This window comes from Pipistrellus kuhlii, unplaced genomic scaffold (assembly GCF_014108245.1).
Source record: "Pipistrellus kuhlii isolate mPipKuh1 unplaced genomic scaffold, mPipKuh1.p scaffold_m20_p_41, whole genome shotgun sequence".
NCBI classification, from domain to species: Eukaryota; Metazoa; Chordata; class Mammalia; order Chiroptera; family Vespertilionidae; genus Pipistrellus; species Pipistrellus kuhlii.
In genome coordinates, this window is record NW_023425542.1 from 1,962,950 (window position 1) to 1,982,961 (window position 20,012).

At 50.3% G+C, this 20,012-nt stretch overlaps 1 protein-coding gene across 16 annotated transcripts in view; it reads right to left on the minus strand.

The window, feature by feature from the left end:
• Window positions 1-8,659: 8,659 nt before the first annotated feature.
• Window positions 8,660-20,012, minus strand: part of WDR20 (WD repeat domain 20) — a 51,483-nt gene continuing 40,130 nt past the window's right edge. For 6 of the 16 annotated variants that reach the window (XM_036411698.2, XM_036411700.2, XM_036411699.2 and 3 more), the window contains one exon: window positions 8,660-11,297. In XM_036411698.2, the coding sequence (XP_036267591.1) occupies window positions 10,020-11,297 (1,278 nt within the window). In that variant the 3' untranslated portion in view covers window positions 8,660-10,019. Of the gene's footprint in view, window positions 11,298-13,721; window positions 13,878-14,897; window positions 14,975-17,945; window positions 18,097-18,773; window positions 19,000-20,012 lie in introns of those variants that run through there. The other 10 variants (XM_036411709.2, XM_045571974.1, XM_045571975.1 and 7 more) reach the window with 6 other exon arrangements.

Sequence of the window (20,012 nt, forward strand, 5' to 3'; positions counted from 1 at the left end):
CACGTTTAAAGCACATTTCTTGAACTGGTTTTCCATCTTCCTGTTCTCCTGTAAGACAGATCTGACACCGCTCTGAGCTCTCCTGTGGCCACCGCCTCCCGTCCACCTCACAGCTGGGGCAGCAGAACCAGTGACCGCACACCTGGGCTGTGGAGGGTGGACGGGGCAGGTGGAATCAGCATTTCACAGGCTCAGGCAGAGGACGGGCATGAGCGTGGACACAGGTGGGGCCGCGTGGGGCAGAGATGCCCAGGAGGGCCGGTTCAAGGCTTCACAGGGACATTCAGAGCTGGGTGACATTCACTCAGGAAGGTTTGGAAAGAGCTGCTTTTTAGACCCACTGGAGTCCGCAGCGGGCTTCAAGGTGGAGTTCTGGGTCATGTGGAAGCAGAGACAGGGTCACGGACAGGCAGGAGGCCAGAAACGAGGTGCTGGGCCCAAGGAGGCGAGGCCAGGGAGATGCCTCTGGCGTGAGCAGGTGCTAGGGCCCGAAGAGGGAGGGGCCTGCAAGGTGGGCGGGCCCACACTGAGTCCGTGGGGTGGGGCCACCAGACAGCCCCAAAGAGTCTCTGGGCGCACATTTAAGGACTAACAGGTGTTTGGGTTCAGGAACACTGTTACCCCCTGTAAGTACATCCAATCTGAAAGGTTTTCTGCGCACCTGAGAGAGCAAACTCTGGATGCTGCTTCTCAGGAAACCCTCAGCCCCGCCTCTGCAATAGTGGCTGCCCTCGGCTGGGGGCTCTCCGAGCAGGCCAGGCCCTAGTCACAGGGGTCCTCAAACTTTTTAAAGTGGGGGCCAGATCACAGTCCCTCAGAGAGCTGGAGGGCCGGACTATATGAACTACTAATTCCTACTGTAACACCTCGGCTGCGCTCACTGCCCAAAAAAACTGGCGGGCCGGATCAGACTCCTCTGCGGGCCGCATGTGGCCCGCGGGCCGTAGTTTGAAGACGCCTGCTAGAAGGACGAGAGCTGCCCACCAAATAAGGCCCTTTTGTTGCGTTTGGCCTCTGGAACAAACAAGCTCTGAAGCCCCCCCCCCCCCCCCGGCTCCCAGGGGCACGTCCCCACAAGCCCGCCTCCACGGAGGGCAGTGTGGTTCCCTGGCCCACGGCAGGGCTCGAACATCCGTGCACAAAGCAAGTCCAGGCTCCCGCAGACCGGAGAGCAGGTTTCCTGCGTGTCCAGGAGCTCACATCCTCCTGCTCTTGGCTGGGCAGCCAGTCTCCGGGCAGCTGAAGTGGCCCTGGCGCTGTGCCTGTCTGCGGGCCCGCATGGGCAGGTGCCAGCCAGGGCTTAGGGCACAGGAGGCCTCCTCGGCTGCCGCCAGACCCTGGCAAGGTCTGCCCTCCAAACTCGAAAGCTTGTGGCCATTGACGCCTTTCTGGGCAATGCTGTTCAATGGCTCCCAGCGCAGAACTCTAGAAGGGAGAGATCTCACACGTCTGCGGCCACCATCCTGTCCAACTCGCTCACTCCACAGTCTGCTGAGTGCCTGCCGAGTGCCGGGGCCTCCTGAGCTCCGTTGGAGGGGCAGCTGGGGCTGAAGCAGACAGCCCGACTGCTACTGACTGCAAAAGGAGACAAGTACCAGTTGTAACAGTTTGGTTATTTATACTGAGTGTATATATTTCACATATATATGAGATTTTAATTACATTGAATCTCAAAGTAAAAAGCAGGAAAATTTCATTCACTATTGTTTGGGTTAATCTTCACCTGAGGAACATTTTACCCATTGATCTTTAGAGAGTGGAAGGGATTGGGGTGTTGGCGGGGTTCAGGGGGGACATATACTGTGGGAGGTGGAGAGAGAAACATCCACGTGAGAGATATCGCTTTGTGCCCCGACCTGGGCTGGGGATCAAACCTGTGACCCAGGTATGTGCTCTTGACCGGGAATCAAACCTGTGACCCTTGGGTGCTGGGGCCAACGCTCTAACCACTGGGATACACTGGCCAGGGCTCATTTCTCATTTCTCACTGCAGCCCCCAAAGAACGATTTAAAATAGAAACAACCTCCTCAGATGAGCAGCGAGCACCCTGCCTGCCGGGAGCCCTGCTCTGAGTGACCCCTCCCCTCATGATTCGGGCGACACGCGCCTCCCACGTGTGGCTGAAGTGCAGCTCGCAGTGCCTGCATCGTCACACTCCCTCGAGACCTGGTCCGGGTGAGAGTTTCTGAGCAGTAGTGGGTCGCTACATGACAGTGTCACCTGGGGACGTGGCCTGGTTTGGGGATGGCGACAAACGCTGCAAACAAAGCAGGGTACGTTAACCCAGCGCACAGGGCCTCGGAGGGTCCCAGCCACTCACCTCGCAGTCGGACGCCATCGGAACAGACTCCTGCCAGTTAGGAGCCCGTGGTGACAGGTCCTCCACGTTCACCTACTGAATTCTGTCCAGATCCTTCCTGGCATTGCTGCCTGGTTGGAACCAGAACCCATGGAACCCGGCTCTGCCTGGATTTGGGGCCAGTGGCTGAGGGACAACGTGGACTCTCAGGGCCTGATTCCTTGGGCATCATTGGCCTTAAGGTGAGGGCACCTGCCAGGGGGACCTCCCCACCTTCCTCAGGGGCCCCAGCTCAGAGACCCAGAGTACTGCACGCCCAGCCCCTCAGAGGCCCCTCCATTGAGAGAGTTTAGTAGCACTTATTTTTATGTATGTATGAATTTTTAAATGTTTTTTTTTAAACATATTTTATTGATTTTGTACAGAGAGGAAGGGAGAGAGATAGAGTTAGAAACATCGATGAGAGTCATCGATCAGCTGCCTCTTGCACATCCCCTACTGGGGATGTGCCCGCAACCAAGGTACATGACCTTGACCGGAATCGAACCCGGGACCTTTCAGTCCCCGACGCTCTATCCATTGAGCCAAACTGGTTTCGGCTGAATTTTTAAATGTTTTTGTTGATTTTTAGAGAGAGAGAGGAGAGGAGAGGTGAGGATCAGTGATTGGATGCTTCCTGCAAGCCCCCTGCTGGGGATTGAGCCCACAGCCTGGGTATGTGCCTGAACTGGGAATCAAACCATGACCTCTTGATTCATGGGACTATGCTCAACCACTGAACCACACCGGCCAGGCTCATTCAAAATCTTTGTAACTTCTGAGAATTAGCTGTGTGGCCACCTACGGCTTTGAAACCTCTCTGCTCAGCGGGCAGGAAGGATGAACCCCTCCTGACTCTCCAAGTCTTTCTAGCTCGAGGCCCTTCCAGAGTCCCAGGCTGGCCTCCACCCGAAACCACTGAGAGGCCAGTTTCGAGAGACGCACGGGACCAGAGCCAGCTGTTTCTTTCCGCAGGCAGCCACACCTGGAAGAATGGACTTAATATTTCTTCTAGTTATAAAAATAGTACAAACTATTTTTAAGGATAGAAAGTGTGTGTCCTTCTGGATTTGCTGCAGACCTAGCCGTGTGAAGGGCTCAGAACCGACTCCGTGCCGAGGAACAGTACCTGCTCCTGTGGTAGGGGGTCCGAGCAGGGCACTCCGAGGGTGCGATGTCTGGCTGCGCCTGGCAGCTCGGAGTTGAAGGCGGGAGCAGAAGGCTCGGAGGACGGTGGCAGGAAGCCTCTGGAGTCGCTGAGCGGTGGCTGCCCACCTGGAGGGAGGCAGACAGCAGGCAGCTCCCTGCCAGCAGCCTTGCCAGCTGTGCCCCAGGCCCGGGCATCTCCAGACACAGCAGGGACCTGACAGGACGAGGCGGGCACCAGGCCCTGCCCAGGAGCCATCTCACCTTTACCTCCCCTGCCCTCTGGGGACCAGCAGCCCAGGCCTGGGCCTCCTGCCTTGAAGCGCTCAGGGAGAGGGGTGCCAGGGTGCTGCTCAGATCACCTGACTGGAGGGACATTTCACAGCAGGACACCACAAACGGCCCCCCTTCCTCCTACAGGGATGTCTCTCCCCCGCCCCACCCCACCCCATCCTGTCTATGAAGCTCTTCCTATGCTGCAGCCTCAGGCAGGACGACCCCAGCGTTTGGTTCCCAAGCCTTGAGTGAACTGCACTCTCCCAGGAAGAGCGCCCCTGCCCCCAGCACCCAGACTCCCCCTCTCCCTGCTGACAGAGGGGAGAGGGGGTGCTGAATAGAGCTAGGGGCTGACCTCTGTGACCTCTGTGCTCAGCACAGCGATGGCGCCCAGGACAACCTGCCTCCTGAAGCAGGCCTCTCCACAGCTGGCTGAGGCCAGTCCTTCCCCACGACGGACACCCACAACCTCTGATACTCGGAACAAAGGTTCCCTTCTATTTGGTCTAGTAATAATTAATGTCGTTTTCAAACATTCGTTTAAAATCTTGCTTGGCGTTGACTTGTATTGACATAACCTTCAAACACGTGGTATCTACAGAACGTGTGAAGTGCAATTAACAAGTTTTGCTTGAAAAAGTTTGTGTTTGGTTTGGTTTTTGTTGCAAAACTAGGGTTAAGAAGATGGCGGATGAAGGGCATATTCGGCACTGCATGCTTTACGAGTTCCAATTAGGAAGAAAAGCAAGTGAGGCTGCAAAAAACATCTGTAGTGCTCTTGGTCAAGATGCAGTTAGCGCCAGAAAATGCCAGCGTTGGTTTGAGAAATTTCGCGAGGGAAATTTTTCGTTAGATGACAAGAGTGGTCGAGGCCGTGTGTCCAATTTTGATCAAGAAGCTCTTCAAGCTCTTTTGGTGCAAAATCCTCAAATTACCCAACAAGAGCTTGCGACAACTTTAAATTGTTCACAAAAAACAATTTCCAATCAATTGTGTGCACTTGGCAAAGTCCAAAAGTTTGGAAAATGGGTTCCTCATGAGTTGACAGACAACAACCGTAATCAAAGAGTCACAATTTGCAGTTCGCTCCTCTCTCGTCAAAACAGTTTGCCGTTTTTAGAACAAATTGTTACCGGAGATGAACAAGGGGTGCTGTATGTTAATTTGAAAAGGTGGCCTCAATGGTTGGACAAAAATGAGGCCCCGCAGCCCACGCCAAAACCTGACTTGCATGCGAAAAAAGTGATGTTGTGTGTTTGGTGGAATTTTAAAGGAATTCTTCATTATGAACTTTTACCATCTAACCAAACCATTACAAGTGCAGTGTATAGTGCCCAATTGGAAAGGTTAGCCCAAGCTTTAAGAGAAAAAGAACCCACGCTGATTAATCAGAAGGGCGTAATTCTTCACCAAGATAACGCACGACCGCATACTGCAAGAATCACTGCTGAAAAACTGTGCCAGTTGGAATGGGAAGTTCTCCCTCAACCTGCATATTCTCCTGATATTGCCCCTTCCGATTACCATTTGTTTCGTTCTTTGCAAAACTTTCTTCTTGGAAAAAAATTTAATAATGAAGAATGCCTCAAAAATGCACTGACCGAATTTTTTGCATCAAAATCACAAGAATTTTACAACAGAGGGATTAAAATATTTCCTGAGCATTGGGCACAAGTAGTAGAAAACAATGGCAACTATATTGTTGATTAAATTTTGTTGTATTGTTTAAATAAATTCGATTTAAAAAAAGTATTAGAAAACGACATTAATTATTACTAGACCTAATACGTTTCTCATCACAAGAAACAGCAGTGACAAGAGGTAGCCAACCCCGTGTCCGCTCGGTCCACCTTACCGAGGCCCTTACTCTTACAGCATGGGCACGCTCTGCCTTTTGGGGTCATTGGGGTTTTATAAAGCTTAGCTGTCAAAGTGACAGTGAAAATTATCTACATTTATCATTCACACTTTTATTTAACGTCAGTCCCAGAGGCAACCCGCAGTCTCTCGCTGTCACAGTGAGATGGGGACAGCGAACACCAAGGCAGGGACGCGAATGTGGTTTTCTTAAAACTTTAAGTAACAACAATGACACTAAAGCGCCATTCATTACTGCCACAGTGAAGAACTGCATTTACCAGCATTTCATGTTAGGAAGGCTCTTTGTGAAATTTATTCAAGTTGTCAAGAAATTAGATGAAAATATAAAAAAAGGAAATACATACAAATTTTTACTTTTGATTTTCACTAAAAATAAATATTCATACAATTTTATACAGTGTCACCTAACATAATCTTTAATAAACTTAGGTATACAGAAATAAAATATGCAAAACCTTTTACACTTTTCCATTGAGAGACAGCAACTTAGGACACACACATCATGTAACAGATGCCGCGACGGGTGAAGCCAGCGCCTGTGGGCGGCTTCCCACCACCAGGGGTGTGTCCCACGTGTGAGCTGGGCTCTGGGTTCGGAGGGGAACAGCTGAATACAAGTGCTTTTCTCTGCGGCCCTGGCCTCCGCTCCCAGACTGCCGAGCCCATGATGGCAAGTGTGCCACCGGGCCCCGGGTCACGACGGGCACACAGAGGCTCCCGGCTGAGGAAGGAAGCCCCCACTGTGGACACGGGGAGATGGTCACAACGAAGGCCCACTGCTTCCGCCCGTCCACCCCACCCCGGTCCCCAGGGCCAAGCCCTCCCGCATCTTTCCTGCAAACCTGAAGTCCAACTCCACTTTTAGTGCTTCCTCGGGCAGTCAGAAACACAACATGGGGCACCCGGTTCCCACGCCCTCTCTGACCCCTCACCCCTTGAGCTTCCTGAACAAACAGATCACATCTCCCTCCCAGGCAAGAGGTGATGTGACCCTTGTACACCGGCACAGCCACCTGATGGCACAGCCACCTGATACAGCGGCCTCATGGACTGCGGTGTGAACCTGAAACTTGACAATTTCTTACAAATTCAAGATGCAACCCTGGAAGTGGAGGAATGAAGGAGAAGTGGCTTCCCGGCTACCAGCCAGCTGGGACTTGGCCGGAGCCGAGCCCGGGTAACCTGGGAGGGATACCCCCACGTGCCTGCAAATCCTAGGAAGTGCCGTGGGGCTCCTCGTGGCGTGCTGACAGAGGTCTCTGAAGGTCTGACACAATCATCTCTGCTGTGACTGACTTGTCTTTGCACTCGTCCATCCCTCTAACCTAAGGCATTTACTCTTCTTAGTCCCAAGCAAGTGGCTCACAGGAGAACACTCCAAAATGTCAGAAGGTTCAATTGGCACAAAAGACAAAATTAAGATTCTTAACCACTATTTGTTTAGAATGTAAAGTTACTGAAAGTTATTGGTTATTCAAAAGTGGCTGCCTATTCCCTTTTACATACTTGCTTTAAATCAAGGCTGTGTCTCTAGCCCTCAGGGGATTCTGAATCATCCTGCCCTGCCCCATCAGTGGGGCCAGAGCTGCCTCGGCGACGCCCGCCTGGCTGCCTGGCTGTGGCCAGAGAGTGGCCGGCATACTGCCAGGAAGGAGCCAGCAGCGGCCTCTGGGCCTCACTCCTGCCCCTGCCTCCACCCTTGCTTCCCTTCCGTGCAGACAGGGGAGCTTGCTGACTGAGTGGTAACGCCTCCTCTTGCCCATGCCTTTCATTGCAGAGGGCAAGTTGAGAAAGGACAGTGTTTAAGCTGGAAATTGAAAATTTTCACTGAGGAAGCTCGCATTTGGAAGAAAACTATGAAAACACTCCCCAGGTTTCTCTTAGTGCCTCATCCACCAGTCAGGACCCACCACTCCAGTCCCCTCCCCTCCTGCCCCTCTTGTCACACCAGGTCCGCAGGAGCCAGTGCTGGAGCGGGTCTGAGGGGAATGGGAGGAACTGCCTGCCCTGGGCAGCACCCTCTTCTCCTCAAGCTGGTCCTCCCGCCTCCCGCCTGCAGGAGAGGGGCTCTGCGGGCTGTCAAAGGGGGGCAGGTATCAGAAGAGCGGAAGCCTGTGCCTCCCCAGCACCTGACACCCAGCAGGGGCCCCGGGCAGCCTCCCGGACAGGCCGATAGGATCCCACACCAGCAGGAACTGGAAGAACGAGAAAAGGTCAGGAGCCTGGCAGGGTGAGTGGTGGGAGAGACAGGCACCACTGGCTCCTGTGAGCACACTTTAGAGTTTTTAAAAGGAACAATACCCTCCTCTTAACCTCACCCAAGTGTCTCTTAGGCAGGTGGCCTGCCAGGGCACCAGCAGCCCCTCCCTCACTGCAGTCGGCGCAGCTGAGGATGCTGAAGGGCAGGAAGAACCAGAAAGCGCCCAGTGCCGAGTGTGAGTCATGCCGTGAGTGGTGCGAGGGAAGTGCAAGGGCATCGTAACCTTCCCCTGGGAGCAGCCACTCTCCACTTAGACCAAACACAAAGGCCTGATTTTCAAACTGCTCAATGCCTCAGAAGCCTTTGGGATGGGATTCCTAAAGCTAGGTGGGAACATGAAACTGCGCATGGAGTGCTGGTTCCTCATCTCCCCATCTGACAGCCTCCTAAGTTGCCAGTCCATGGGCACTGCCTTTGCTACCTTAGAACATGAACGTTTAGGGACGAAGGGCCACGTCTAACAGTTGGTAGAGGGGATGTCACCATCCCCACGGGCTATAATGCCTCAACGGAGAGGTGCCCCTTGAAGGCCACCCGGGCCCTCCTGTGGCAGAACGCGGCCACTGCGACCTCAGTGACAGACACCACCTGCGTTCGGGAGCGTGACGGGTGAGGTGTGGGTGGCCTTCCCTGGAGGGCGCACTGAGAGCGCACAGAGCCTCACGCATCAGAGCTGAACATCCAGGTCTTCACTTCGCTGAATGGCATTCACTACTCAAACCAGCACAAGTTATCAGCATCGCCATATTTAATTACAAAAGTGTGCAAAACAGGACAAACCTAAATGACCAAAATAAGTTAATAAACCAGATAATCGTCATCTTGACATAAAACACAGCGCTCAAAGAACCATCGCATCCGTGTGAAAGCTGGGATTTGTCTCCTCCTCAGCTGAGAAGGGTCATAGGGACTCAGGACCAAACACCGCAGTTTCCCCGGGCGCAGCGGGTCCATCCAGTGGGCACCTGGGCCCAGGGTGAGGTGCTGGGATGGGAGCCTGAGGGCCAGGCCAGTGTCAGCATCCCAAGAATGACCCTGGAAGGACCACCATCCGACAATAAGGACACCCTGCAGCTGGACTTCCCCTCTAGTGTGAAAACCAAACCTGGACTGCCGAGGCGGGGGGGGGGTTTGAAAGACAAGGAGGGGATCAGGAGGGTCTGTCAGTCTGTACAAAACAAAGCTAAAGAAGCTGCCCAGGGCCTACAGTCATGAGCCTTCGTGACCAAAAAACCTCCCAAGAAGTAAAAACAAAACAAAACCTGCCCCAAAAGAAAATGAAACCTTTTTCTTGTTGGAAAAAAAAAAAAAAAAAACACAAGCAAAAGCGCACTAGACAGGAAAGGTCTTGGCTTCCGTGGCAAGAGGCACTTCTGACACGTGCGGTGGGCAACCTCGGCCCGCAGTTCACGGGAACCGCCCAGGCTTGAGGAACGTGGGTATTTTATTTAGTGCACAGAATCTCAATCAAAGTGGTACAAACTGCTTCTTTGAAAAAAGATGTTTATTAAACAATTTTAATTGTCATAAAATGACTAAAATGGGTTTTAAAAATTAAGGCTCTTCTCTTTCTGTGGATTGCCAGAACAATGTAAAAATAATATCAATCAACCCTGCTGAACGCTTTGTTCCTAAAGTTAAATTTCATAGATTCCTAAACATTTTATGATTAAGATAAAAAACTGGACTATAAATGACAGTCAGTGGCCGTCCGTGCGAACACGCTCTGATCAGGTGTACAATTGTCTAATTGAGTAGTTAAGCAAAAATATTCCAGTTAAAGCAGAAATTTTAATTTTAGCTTTTTAATTCATTGTTTCCCCACACTGTCATGATTTCCCTAAAATCGAAATAGTCTAAGACAGGAGCGCTCACCTTGGGACTCTATATACTCCCAGGAGGGTGTCGGACTTGGCTGGCAATTAGTTTGATTATATTTTTTAAACATTCTAAGGTGAATTATCAAATGATTCAGAATTACATGGCATGCAGTATCCAAAAGTATGGCTCTGATGCATTTAGATTTACATTAAGAAGTGTCATTCATTCATTGTACACCCACCCCTCCCACAAGGAAAAAAATCACTACCTACTCAAGTCCTCGGTCTGGGGCAGCGTTAAGGATTCAAACTTACCACTTTGCCAGGCCTTCCCCATGTGCAAACAAACCCCTCCTGACAAGCAGTGACTACACAGTCTTCAAGGAAAATCAACACAGTCAGCCTCTCGTGTGCTATCTTTTTACAGATGAGTGGCTCTAACAAGGGAACGTCTTCCATTCGAGGGCACAAGGGCGTGCCCAGCGTTTTAGCGGGGTCCGTTTTGGTTTTGGTAACGAGGTTCAGTTTGTCACTGCTCTTGCTAGAAATGTGTCCCATGCTGTGGTTGCGCTTGTGATCTTTCTCGTGGTGCCTGTCCTTCCGGTCGTGTAGGGAAAGTGTTGCGAATTTGCTGACCCCAGACGCGATGGCCCCGTCGGCGACGTTGCTCTTGCTGCCGGCGTTGGAGACAGTGGAATGTGGGAGGCTGTTGGACCGCGGGAGAGGGGGGGGCGCGGAGCTGCCGGGCGTCGAGACGCTGTTCCCAGTGCTCCCGGCCGGAGGGCTCGTGGCGTTCATGACATTTGTGTGTGTCCGTGCCCTGGAGAGGGGCTGGTGGGGGAAAAGGATATCTTCCGTGAGGTCCCACAAGCAGAGCTGCGTGTCCTGGCCCACAGAGCCAAACCGATACGTGACACTGACGGGGCGGCTCTCCGTGGAGTTCCGCTTGGACAGCCTGGACTGGGTACTATTCGCTCGGTCTCTGCCAAAGTGGAGCAGGTCCTGGAAGTCCTCGTCACTGCCACTGAACTCCATAGGGTCGCTTTCTTCTACACTCGTGGTGTAGGGGTCGAACGCCACCACGCTGACCCAGGACTTGTGCCCGTGGCCTCGAGCTATCACTCGGCCGTCTACAAAAGACCAGACTGTCACCAGGTCATCCTCGCCCCCCGTGACGATGTACTTGCCATCCGGGCTCCAGCACACACACAGCAAGCCTCCAAAGTAGCTTTTCATGGTGCCGTGCAGCTCCACAGAGTCAAAGCTGAACACCCGCAGAAACCCGTCCTGGCTCACGCACGCCAAGAACTTGCCATCTGGGGAGAAAGCAGACTCGTTGAGGGCCCCCTCGCCCACCGTCCACTTGAGGAGAGGGTTCCTCGTGGATTTGCTCTTGCAAGTGTGCACGGCGAAGCTCTCGCCCTGCTTCAGGAGCTGGTAGTGGGGGGCTGTGGTGCCACAAGAGTGCTCCACATTATACAGGTACATGTTCCCACTCGAATGGGCTACTAGGAAAAGGCTTTCCGAACCGGGAACCCATTTGACACAGGTTACTCGTGACTTGTCTATTAGTCTCTGTGAAGACAAAGGAGAACACGTTATCACAATGGGCAGCTTAAATGTCTATGTTCCAGCAAAAAAGCTGTCTGCTGCTCGGTGACAAGGGACAAGTCGCCCGGGCATGCCACTCTCTCCCGTGGCCAAACGCGCCAGCGAAGAGCGTTCTGGCCGCTTGAACAAAGACTTTCTACAACTGCACTTGGGTGTGAGGCTCTGGCCTTCACAGAGGGAGCTGATGATTCAACAGCCACTGTGCCAGGTGCTGGCCACGCTGGAGGGGCATTTCTTCTACTAGGAGGCTCTGGTCACAAGGCACTGCACCTGCACAGCGTCCTCTGTGAGGACCCAGGGACCTGCAGTGCTGGTCTCCCCTCAGTCATGAGCAGACTGCGCCTGCCCTGCTTGAGCTGTTCCCAGGTGGGGAGGCCCTGCCAGCAGCACACAGGACTCAACACACACACCCCGGCTCCACCGCAGCCCTGGAGCAGGCTTCCTCCTTGGGGCCGCTGTCCTGGGAGTCCCTTTACAGACAATCCCTACACATCTCCTCCGGAAGAAGGTGGTGTTTAAGAAACAGACAATAAAGAATTTCAAGAGGAAAAAAAAAGGGGGGGAGGGGGGACAGATAGGTGACTAATTCAAGAGTATGGGCCCGATCATAGCCCCGCTATTCCATGCTCACTACTGGTCCACTGACCAACCATTTCTTAACAGGCACAGGTTAGGAGAGTCTTGCCTCTCAAACCAAAAGAAGAAAAGGCCAAAAGTAAAACGCACCCACAGGCACAGCACCACCTGCCTGCAGACCTGGAGGCCAGAGGCCCAGCAGCCCCCACAGGGCGGCCCCGCCCCAAATCACATGCGCAAGTCCCCAGGTTCTCAGAGACTCCTATGGCCAAACATCCTCCGAAGCCACCCCTCTAGCAACTGACGCCTTCACCTCGCTGGCTGGGAGCCCTGAACCCCGCCAAGAGCTGGGCACTTTCTCATCACTCTGATGTGTGTGCTGCACTTTTACAGAAAATAAAAACCTGGGTTTTTCAAGGAGATTAATGAACTGTACGGCCTAAGAGCCAGTGCTGCCCCAGCGGGACTCCCCAAGCCTGTCACCATTTCATCCACACAAGGTCACAGGGAACTTGCAAGGCCAGGCCAGACCTTGCTGTTCCCATCAGGCCCAGGCTGCTCCAGCATTCCTGCCCCATGAAGGTGACTGGCCTGCTAGCCCAGTGTCTAAGGGTGGCCACTTCCCACCCCCCATGGGTGGCTTGGTCAGGCGGCCCAGCACCTCCCATGTCCCCACAACCAAGTCAAACCTGTTTTCCCACAATCGCGCCACTGTCCTTCTATCACATGTGGAACATTCTTTTCGATCCTCACCCAAGCATTTTTTTGTCCATTGATTTCGTGGAGGGGAGGGAGGAGAGAGAGAGAGGAGGAAAAGGAAGGAAGGGAGGGAGGGAGGGAGAAGGAGAGAGGAGGAAAAGGAAGGGAGGGAGGGAGGGAGAGAGAGAGAGAAGTAGAGAGAGAGAAACATCGACTGATAGCCTCATGCACATGTGCCTACTGGGGCTGAGGAAACTGCATACAGCCCAGATACGTGCCTTTAACCTCGAATGGAACCCTCCACCTTTCAATCTGGGGCCCATAATCTAACCAATGAGCCAAACTAGCCCGGGCTAAGGACAGACATAAAAACTTCTAGCACTATGGTTAGGAGAAGATTTTACTCTTGGCTTAAACAAACACAACACAATTCCATTAGAACTCGAAATTACAATACTATCAAGTAAGAACTGTGCTGCTCTGCAACTCTGAGGTATGACGGGTAGCTACAGCCCATCATAAACTAGGTGCTACTGGGATGACAAGCACAGTGAAAAGCTTCGTTCCATATTAAGCAGCTCACTGCGACTACTGTACGTGGACACGTCACTGCACCTCACGGACAAAAACCTGAGCCCACATTCCGTGTCCTGTGGCCACCTGTGCACACTCCAGCACCTGTGCACCGGGCATGCCAGTTTAAGCAACTGTAAAACAATCATGGGTCCAACTCTGTCTGTGTGCTCAAATACAGGGGCAAGCATGGAGAATCTACTGTGCATGCCCGGCCCATGCCCAAGCTCTGTACATGCTCTTTAGTTCTTACAATAACATGCAAGGCTAGCTTTCATTTATTTATTAGATAATATATATTCATCATTCATATAAAGCAGGCGTCTTCAAACTACGGTCCGCGGGCCACATGCGGCCCGCAGAGGAGTCTGATCCGGCCCGCCAGGTTTTTTGGGCAGTGAGCGCAGCTGAGGTGTTACAGTAGGAATTAGTAGTTCATATAGTCCGGCCCTCCAGCTCTCTGAGGGACCGTGATCTGGCCCCCACTTTAAAAAGTTTGAGGACGCCTGATATAAAGCATACAGTAGGATCCTCAATGACATCGGCCTGTCATTGCTAGCAGCTTCTCTCTTCTCTGTCCAGTGTCCTTGTGCATGGACAAGAATATGAACCTGTGTACTCTTGTTTTTCATGCCAGAGCACACCATGCAAGGTCTGCACCCCTGCCTTCTCATCCAGAGACTTCCACACATCTGTCTGCATGGGCACAAAAACAGCTTTCTTTATGCTGCAGAGTATGCAATTATATGAGTATACTATAGTTTAAGAGTCCCTGGCTGACAGGTATTTATCCTATATAACAAAAACCTAATATGCTAAGTGTCCAGTCATCCGTTCAACCAATCAAAACATAATATGCTGCCGAAACCGGTTTGGCTCAATGGATAGAGTGTCGGCCTGCGGACTGAAAGGTCCCAGGTTCGATTCCGGTCAAGGGCATGTGGTTGCGGGCACATCCCCAGTAGGGAGTAAGAGGCAGCTGATCGATGATTCTCTCTCATCGATGTTTCTAACCCTCTATCCCTCTCTTTTCCTCTCTGTAAAAAATCAATATATTTAAAAAACAAAACATAATATGCTAATGATAAGCTAAGGCCACTCAACTGCTCACTATGATGTGCACTGACCACCAGGGGACAGACCTCCAACTGGTAGGTTAGCTTGCTGCTGGAGTCCAGCCGATCAGGACTGAGTGAGTCTGGCCTGACACACTCTGGAGCCCTTTCACAATCCCTCCCTGGCTGACCAACCTCCTACAGCCCTCCCTGGCCCCAATCGTGCACAGGTAAGATCCCTGGGCCTACCCTCTCACAATACAGGACCCTGCAGAGGGATGTCAAAGAGCCGGTTTCAGCCCAATCCCCCAGGCCAGGCTGAGGGATCCCACTGGTGCACGAATTCATGCACCGGGCCTCTAGTGTAGCAATAATACCCTTGTACACAGGGCATTTTTCACATATAGTAGGTGTACCGGTTAAACATGTGGATTTTTTTCAACAGATGTAGTTACACATATGTTGATATATATGCGATTTGATATGTATGCTATTTTGTTGTATTGACAACAAGCTTCAAAACTTCATATGTCAAATTTGCTGAAGGTGTTAACATCGTAGATGTTTTTACACTTAAAAATGTCAAATTTCATACCAAAAAAAGAGCATTTGTGGGTTCATTACTTTATTTTGAAGTACTGCTAAAAGTTACCGTATACTTCGGAAAGCTTATGGTAAACATGCTCCAACTCAAGATACTAGTGAACGCTGGTTTAAACCCTTTAAAAGTGATGACTTCTATGTGAAAGACAAAGAACATCCAGGTCAACCGAAAAAGTTTGAAGACGAACAATTATAAGCATTATTGGATGAAGATGTGAGTAAAACTCAAAAACAACTTGCAGAAAGAGTAAACGTTCCTTAGCAAACAATTTCTGATCGTTTACAAGCAATGGGAAATATTTTAAAGGAAAATAGGTGCTACATCAACTGATGGAAAACTGAAAAGTCATCAGTAAAATGTTGCTTCAACAGCACGAATGAAAGTCTTTTTTGCATCAAATTGTGACTGACGATGAAAAGTGTATTTTGAAAATCCCAAATGCACAAAATCATGGGTTGATCCAGGTCAACCATCAACATGGACTGCAAGGCCAACTCACTTCAAGAAGACAATGCTCTGCGTTTGGTGGGATCAGGAAGGTGTGGCGTTATTATGAGCTTCTAAAATCAGGTGACACCATTAATACTGGTTGCTACCGACAACAAATAATCAATTTGAACCACACTTTGATCGTAAAATGACTAGAATGGGCCAGAAGACACAGCAAGGTAATTTTGCTTCATGGTGACACACTTTCACACACTTCAAAACAAGTAAATACATGTTCAAAGATCTTGCCTGAGAAGTATTAACCCACCTTCAGATTACCACTTCTTCTGATCGATGGCACATGTACTTTCTGAGCAGCACTTCAACATATACGAAGAAGTGGACAAATGGGTCTCTGAATGGTCTGCCTCAAAACAAGAAAAGTTCTATTGGGACGGTATCCACAAATTACCTGAAAGATGGGGGAAATGTGTGGCTAGCGATGGACATTACTTTGAATAAAGCACTTTTGATGTTTCTCTTGAAATTATCGTGTTTTCGTTGATAACAAAATCCACACTGTTAACCAGTACACCTGGTATGTGGGGTAAAATCTCAGTGAAATAGCTTGGTCAAAAGGTATATGCATTTATAATTTTTATAGATATCACCAAATTATCTCCTACAGAAGACAACAACTACACTCCCATCAGCAGTGTAAGTAGCAGCATCCATTTCCCCATAGGAAGGTAGGTATCACTGCTATATTACCTGCACTGATTAAACAGACAGACACCACCGAGACTGGTTTGGCTCAATGGATAGAGCGTCGGCTTGGGGACTGAAAGGTCCTGGGTTCGATTCCGGTCAAGGGCATGTACCTTGGTTGTGGGCATATCCCCAGTGGGGGGGGTGTGCAAGAGGCAGCTGATCGATGACACTCTCTTGTCGATGTTTCTAACTCTCTATCTCTCTCCCTTCCTCTCTGTAAAAAATCAATAAAATACATTTTAAACAGACAGACACCCCTTCCAGCATGGAATTTATCTTCAGTGGGATAAGAAGACAGTGAAATATACAAGACCTGATGGTAATGATTGCTGTGCAGAATAAGCCAGGAGCGAGGGACAGCAATAAAGTGAGGGCAGGAGGGACTGTAGTGATCTACAGTAGAAATCCGGCAGTTGCACAGAATAGAAGATGGGCTGGGTTGGGGAGGAACCAGTAAGGAGGCCACGACAACTGTCAGAAGACATTAAATTTGACCAGTGGCTAGGTGGCAGGCATGGGTTAGGCTGGGTAGAGTAGAAGGTGGGGAATGAAGTGGGCATGTGACAAGTGATTGGTTCTGAGCCTGAGTGACAGGGAAGGCAGTGAGTGAAAAGGATGAAGAGGAGGGGAGACTAAGCTGTGAAAAATCCAGGCAGCTAATGAAAATGAGTAGAAGGCAAAGAACAGTGAAAGCCAGATCTGTGACATCCTAAGAGCTCCAAGGAAGAAAAGGAGTGTGAAACTATAAAACCCTACTTACATGGAAAAGTATTAGGGAAGCAGAGAAAGGACCCAGAAGGTCCATGAGGAGAGGGTGTGGCTTAGAGGCAGGAGCTCTGCTCTGGGCATGAAAATCCTCCTAGGTCAGGGGACAGAACTTGAGACTCAGAGAGGAAGTGGCTCTGGGCAGGGCAGGGGAGGGGAGTGGAGGGGAGGGCAGCAAGTCTGGAGATCAGGAAGAGACCAGGGAGGGATCAGAGAGAGAAACAGGGAGGACACTGGTGGGGAGGAGCAGAGAGAGCAGGAGGAGGAATGCAGGCCAGGGAGGAGCTGGAGGAACAGTAGGGGAGGCTGAGCAGTTAAGGTCACTGTGAGGAAACGGGCATAGCCACTGGACTTTCTAATAGAGAGTCAAATTCCAAAATGCTGCAAGGCCTATTTTTGTAATCACTTTCATAAAATAAAATAAAAAAATCAAAATCTGGATTTTTCAGAATCCCTTCCCTGGGTTCCCACACCTTTACCTCTCCCAAGTCTTCACTAAAGGCCCCCACACGCCCTATCTGGATGGCGACGAAACTGCCCCACTTCCTATATCAATCCAGTGAAAACCAAACACCCAAACTACCATTATGAATGGCGTTAACAGATAAGATTTTCGAACTGTACTGAACTAGTAAAAAGGAAGCAAGAATAAACATCATTCTGTTGCCAGATTCAAGCATCGCTGCTAAATGAAGCTTCCTAAGCTCTTAATCTTTTATTGCACTACCATCAACATGACAAGCAGGAAAAAGTTATTTTGAGGGAGAGGGTGTGCACTTTAAAATGCAGATATTAATTTATAACAAAAATACTAAAACAAGCAATTCAAAAACCACAGCAGCTGCTGGAAAAGCCATAATGCAGCCACAGTAAGGGCTGCTGCAGGCGCGGCTCCCTCAGGAGGCCCTAGGAAAGGCTACTTCAAAGCCAAGGAGAAGAGGGTCAGATGTCATTTTTATCAATGTTAAAACTCTGAGATCGTTATGTGTTCATTTCCTTCCTTTGATTAAAAAAAGCAACAACAAAACAAAACCAAAGAATGCACAGAACCGCTCTCTTGTGACAGTACTGGACAGAAGGTTGCAAGGCAAAGGCCAGGCCTGGCCCCCTTCCCCCTCCACAGGCACGGGCACGGGCACAGGCACGGGCACAGGCACAGGCACAGAGGAGCCTGCAGCTGGTGCAGTGAGCAAATTCACAGCCTTGGGCTGCTAACAGGGCCCAGGAGTCAGGGTCTCCTCCATGCCCTTCAACCGGACTTGATCTAAAGAGCCTGCTCAACGTGCCAGCCCTATGCCAAGGAGAAAATCAAGAACAGGGGGGCTTATTACATGTCAGTTGAGAAAGAAGCCAAGATGACAAGATTTTTTTTTTTTTAGATTTTACATATTATCCAACAATGAAAACACACTTGAAAACCCTTTGAAGTACTATTCTATGGCTACAATCCTGAAATACTTAGCATTTTTATAAAGATGAACAGGGCTAAGTTTATCATCATATAGAAACTGTCCCTATAATTCCTCCTCCCCAATACATCATAACCTCGAGTAATAAAAAGTAAGCCCCTTATCCCTCAGGGTGCTCCCCACAAGGCTGAGGGCTTACTTTTTATTATGAAGGGAGTCTCCAGGTTCTGGGAGTTTATCAGGTATGTCAAGATACTCTCAAAAGGGGCTCATCAGCCGAAACCGGTTTGGCTCAGTGGTAGATCGTTGGTCTGCGGACTGAAAGGTCCCGGGTTCAATTCCGGTCAGGGGCATGTACCTTGGTTGCGGGCACATCCCCGGTAGGGGGTGTGCAAGAGGCAGCTGGTTGATGTTTCTCTCTCATCGACATTTCTATTCCTCTAGCTCTCTCCCTTCCTCTCTGTAAATAATCAATAAAATATATTTAAAAAAAAAAAAAAAAAAAAAAGAGGCTCATCAGACACTTTTAAGAGCACGACATATACAAGTGCTACAAACGGAAACCTAAAACCTACTCAGGGACCCAATGATCTGAGGCCAGCACTCCTGAAAGGACCAGGTACTTCCTTCCTCCAGAGGGCCCTGGTCCACAGCCAGGTCTCCAGTGTGACCGGGACGGCCTGGGCGCAGCCAGCACTGGCCTCTGTGAATTGAACTGAACTGAACAGGTCAGAGGCCAGACTGGGAGGTGACGGCACTGGCATCTGGATACTGTGACTGTGAGTCTTACAAAGAAATGAAGTTAACAATGAGCACTGGGAGTGACAGGTGATGGTCTCCCTCTTCTTGGTACTTCTCTGGGCCCCAATGTTTCTAGAGGCATTTAAAAAAAATTTTTAATTCATAGGGGGAAAAAACACATTTTAAGATCTACTTGACTGCCATATAAAGCTTTCCATCTACCTTAAATCTTAGGTGGATTTCTGAAATTTACAATCCCATACCATCTACCCCACCCAAGTGCGTAATGTATTTGCATGTTCCAGGCACTTCCAAAAAGGAGGCAACATCAGAATAACCAGAATCACCACCACTGGGACGTGTGTGTACCACGCGTGTGGAATGGTGGCTGAGAAGTGCTCTGGAGAATGAGAGACAGACACCATAGTTGTGATAAGCAGCTCCATCCTCAGTCTCCCACATGTGGATTCTCTGCCTGGCTGCTCTGCTCCGACCTTCTCATTCTGGAAATTGCTGTTTCTCCTTCAAAAATGCCAGTGTCTCACCTTCCAAGAAGCTGTTCTTTCCAGCCCCTGGGAATGGATCGCTCTGAGTTTCCCCTCTACCTGAAATTTGAATAGCCACCAGGGCTCGCTCTCCAGACCCTCTGCTAGATCTCACTTGCACGCCTCAGGCGGGCCCTGTCCTTACCCTTTTCCAGATGAGAGGAGCAGCAGTAACAGAGCCATAGCAGCAAGCAGTCAGTGAAGGGCTGGTGTCTGAGCCCAAGGCCTCGGCCTCAGGCTCCAGGTTCTGAGCCATCGGGCCGAGTCTGCAAATTCGCAGTAATAACCTGATTGTGTTAAAAGCTCCTTTGGAGACAGGATAATATGATGGCCAGAGTCTCGGAGTACAATCAGGACTTGGTCCAGGCACTGTTGCTGCTCTTACTAAACTTTCTTCACAGACCTTTCTTCTAATCTCAAAAATGTGATTATTATGTATATGCTACAACTCCCAAATCTTTACCTCTGGATTTGAGCTTCAGGTGAATGTATGCAACCACCTACTGGCCTCT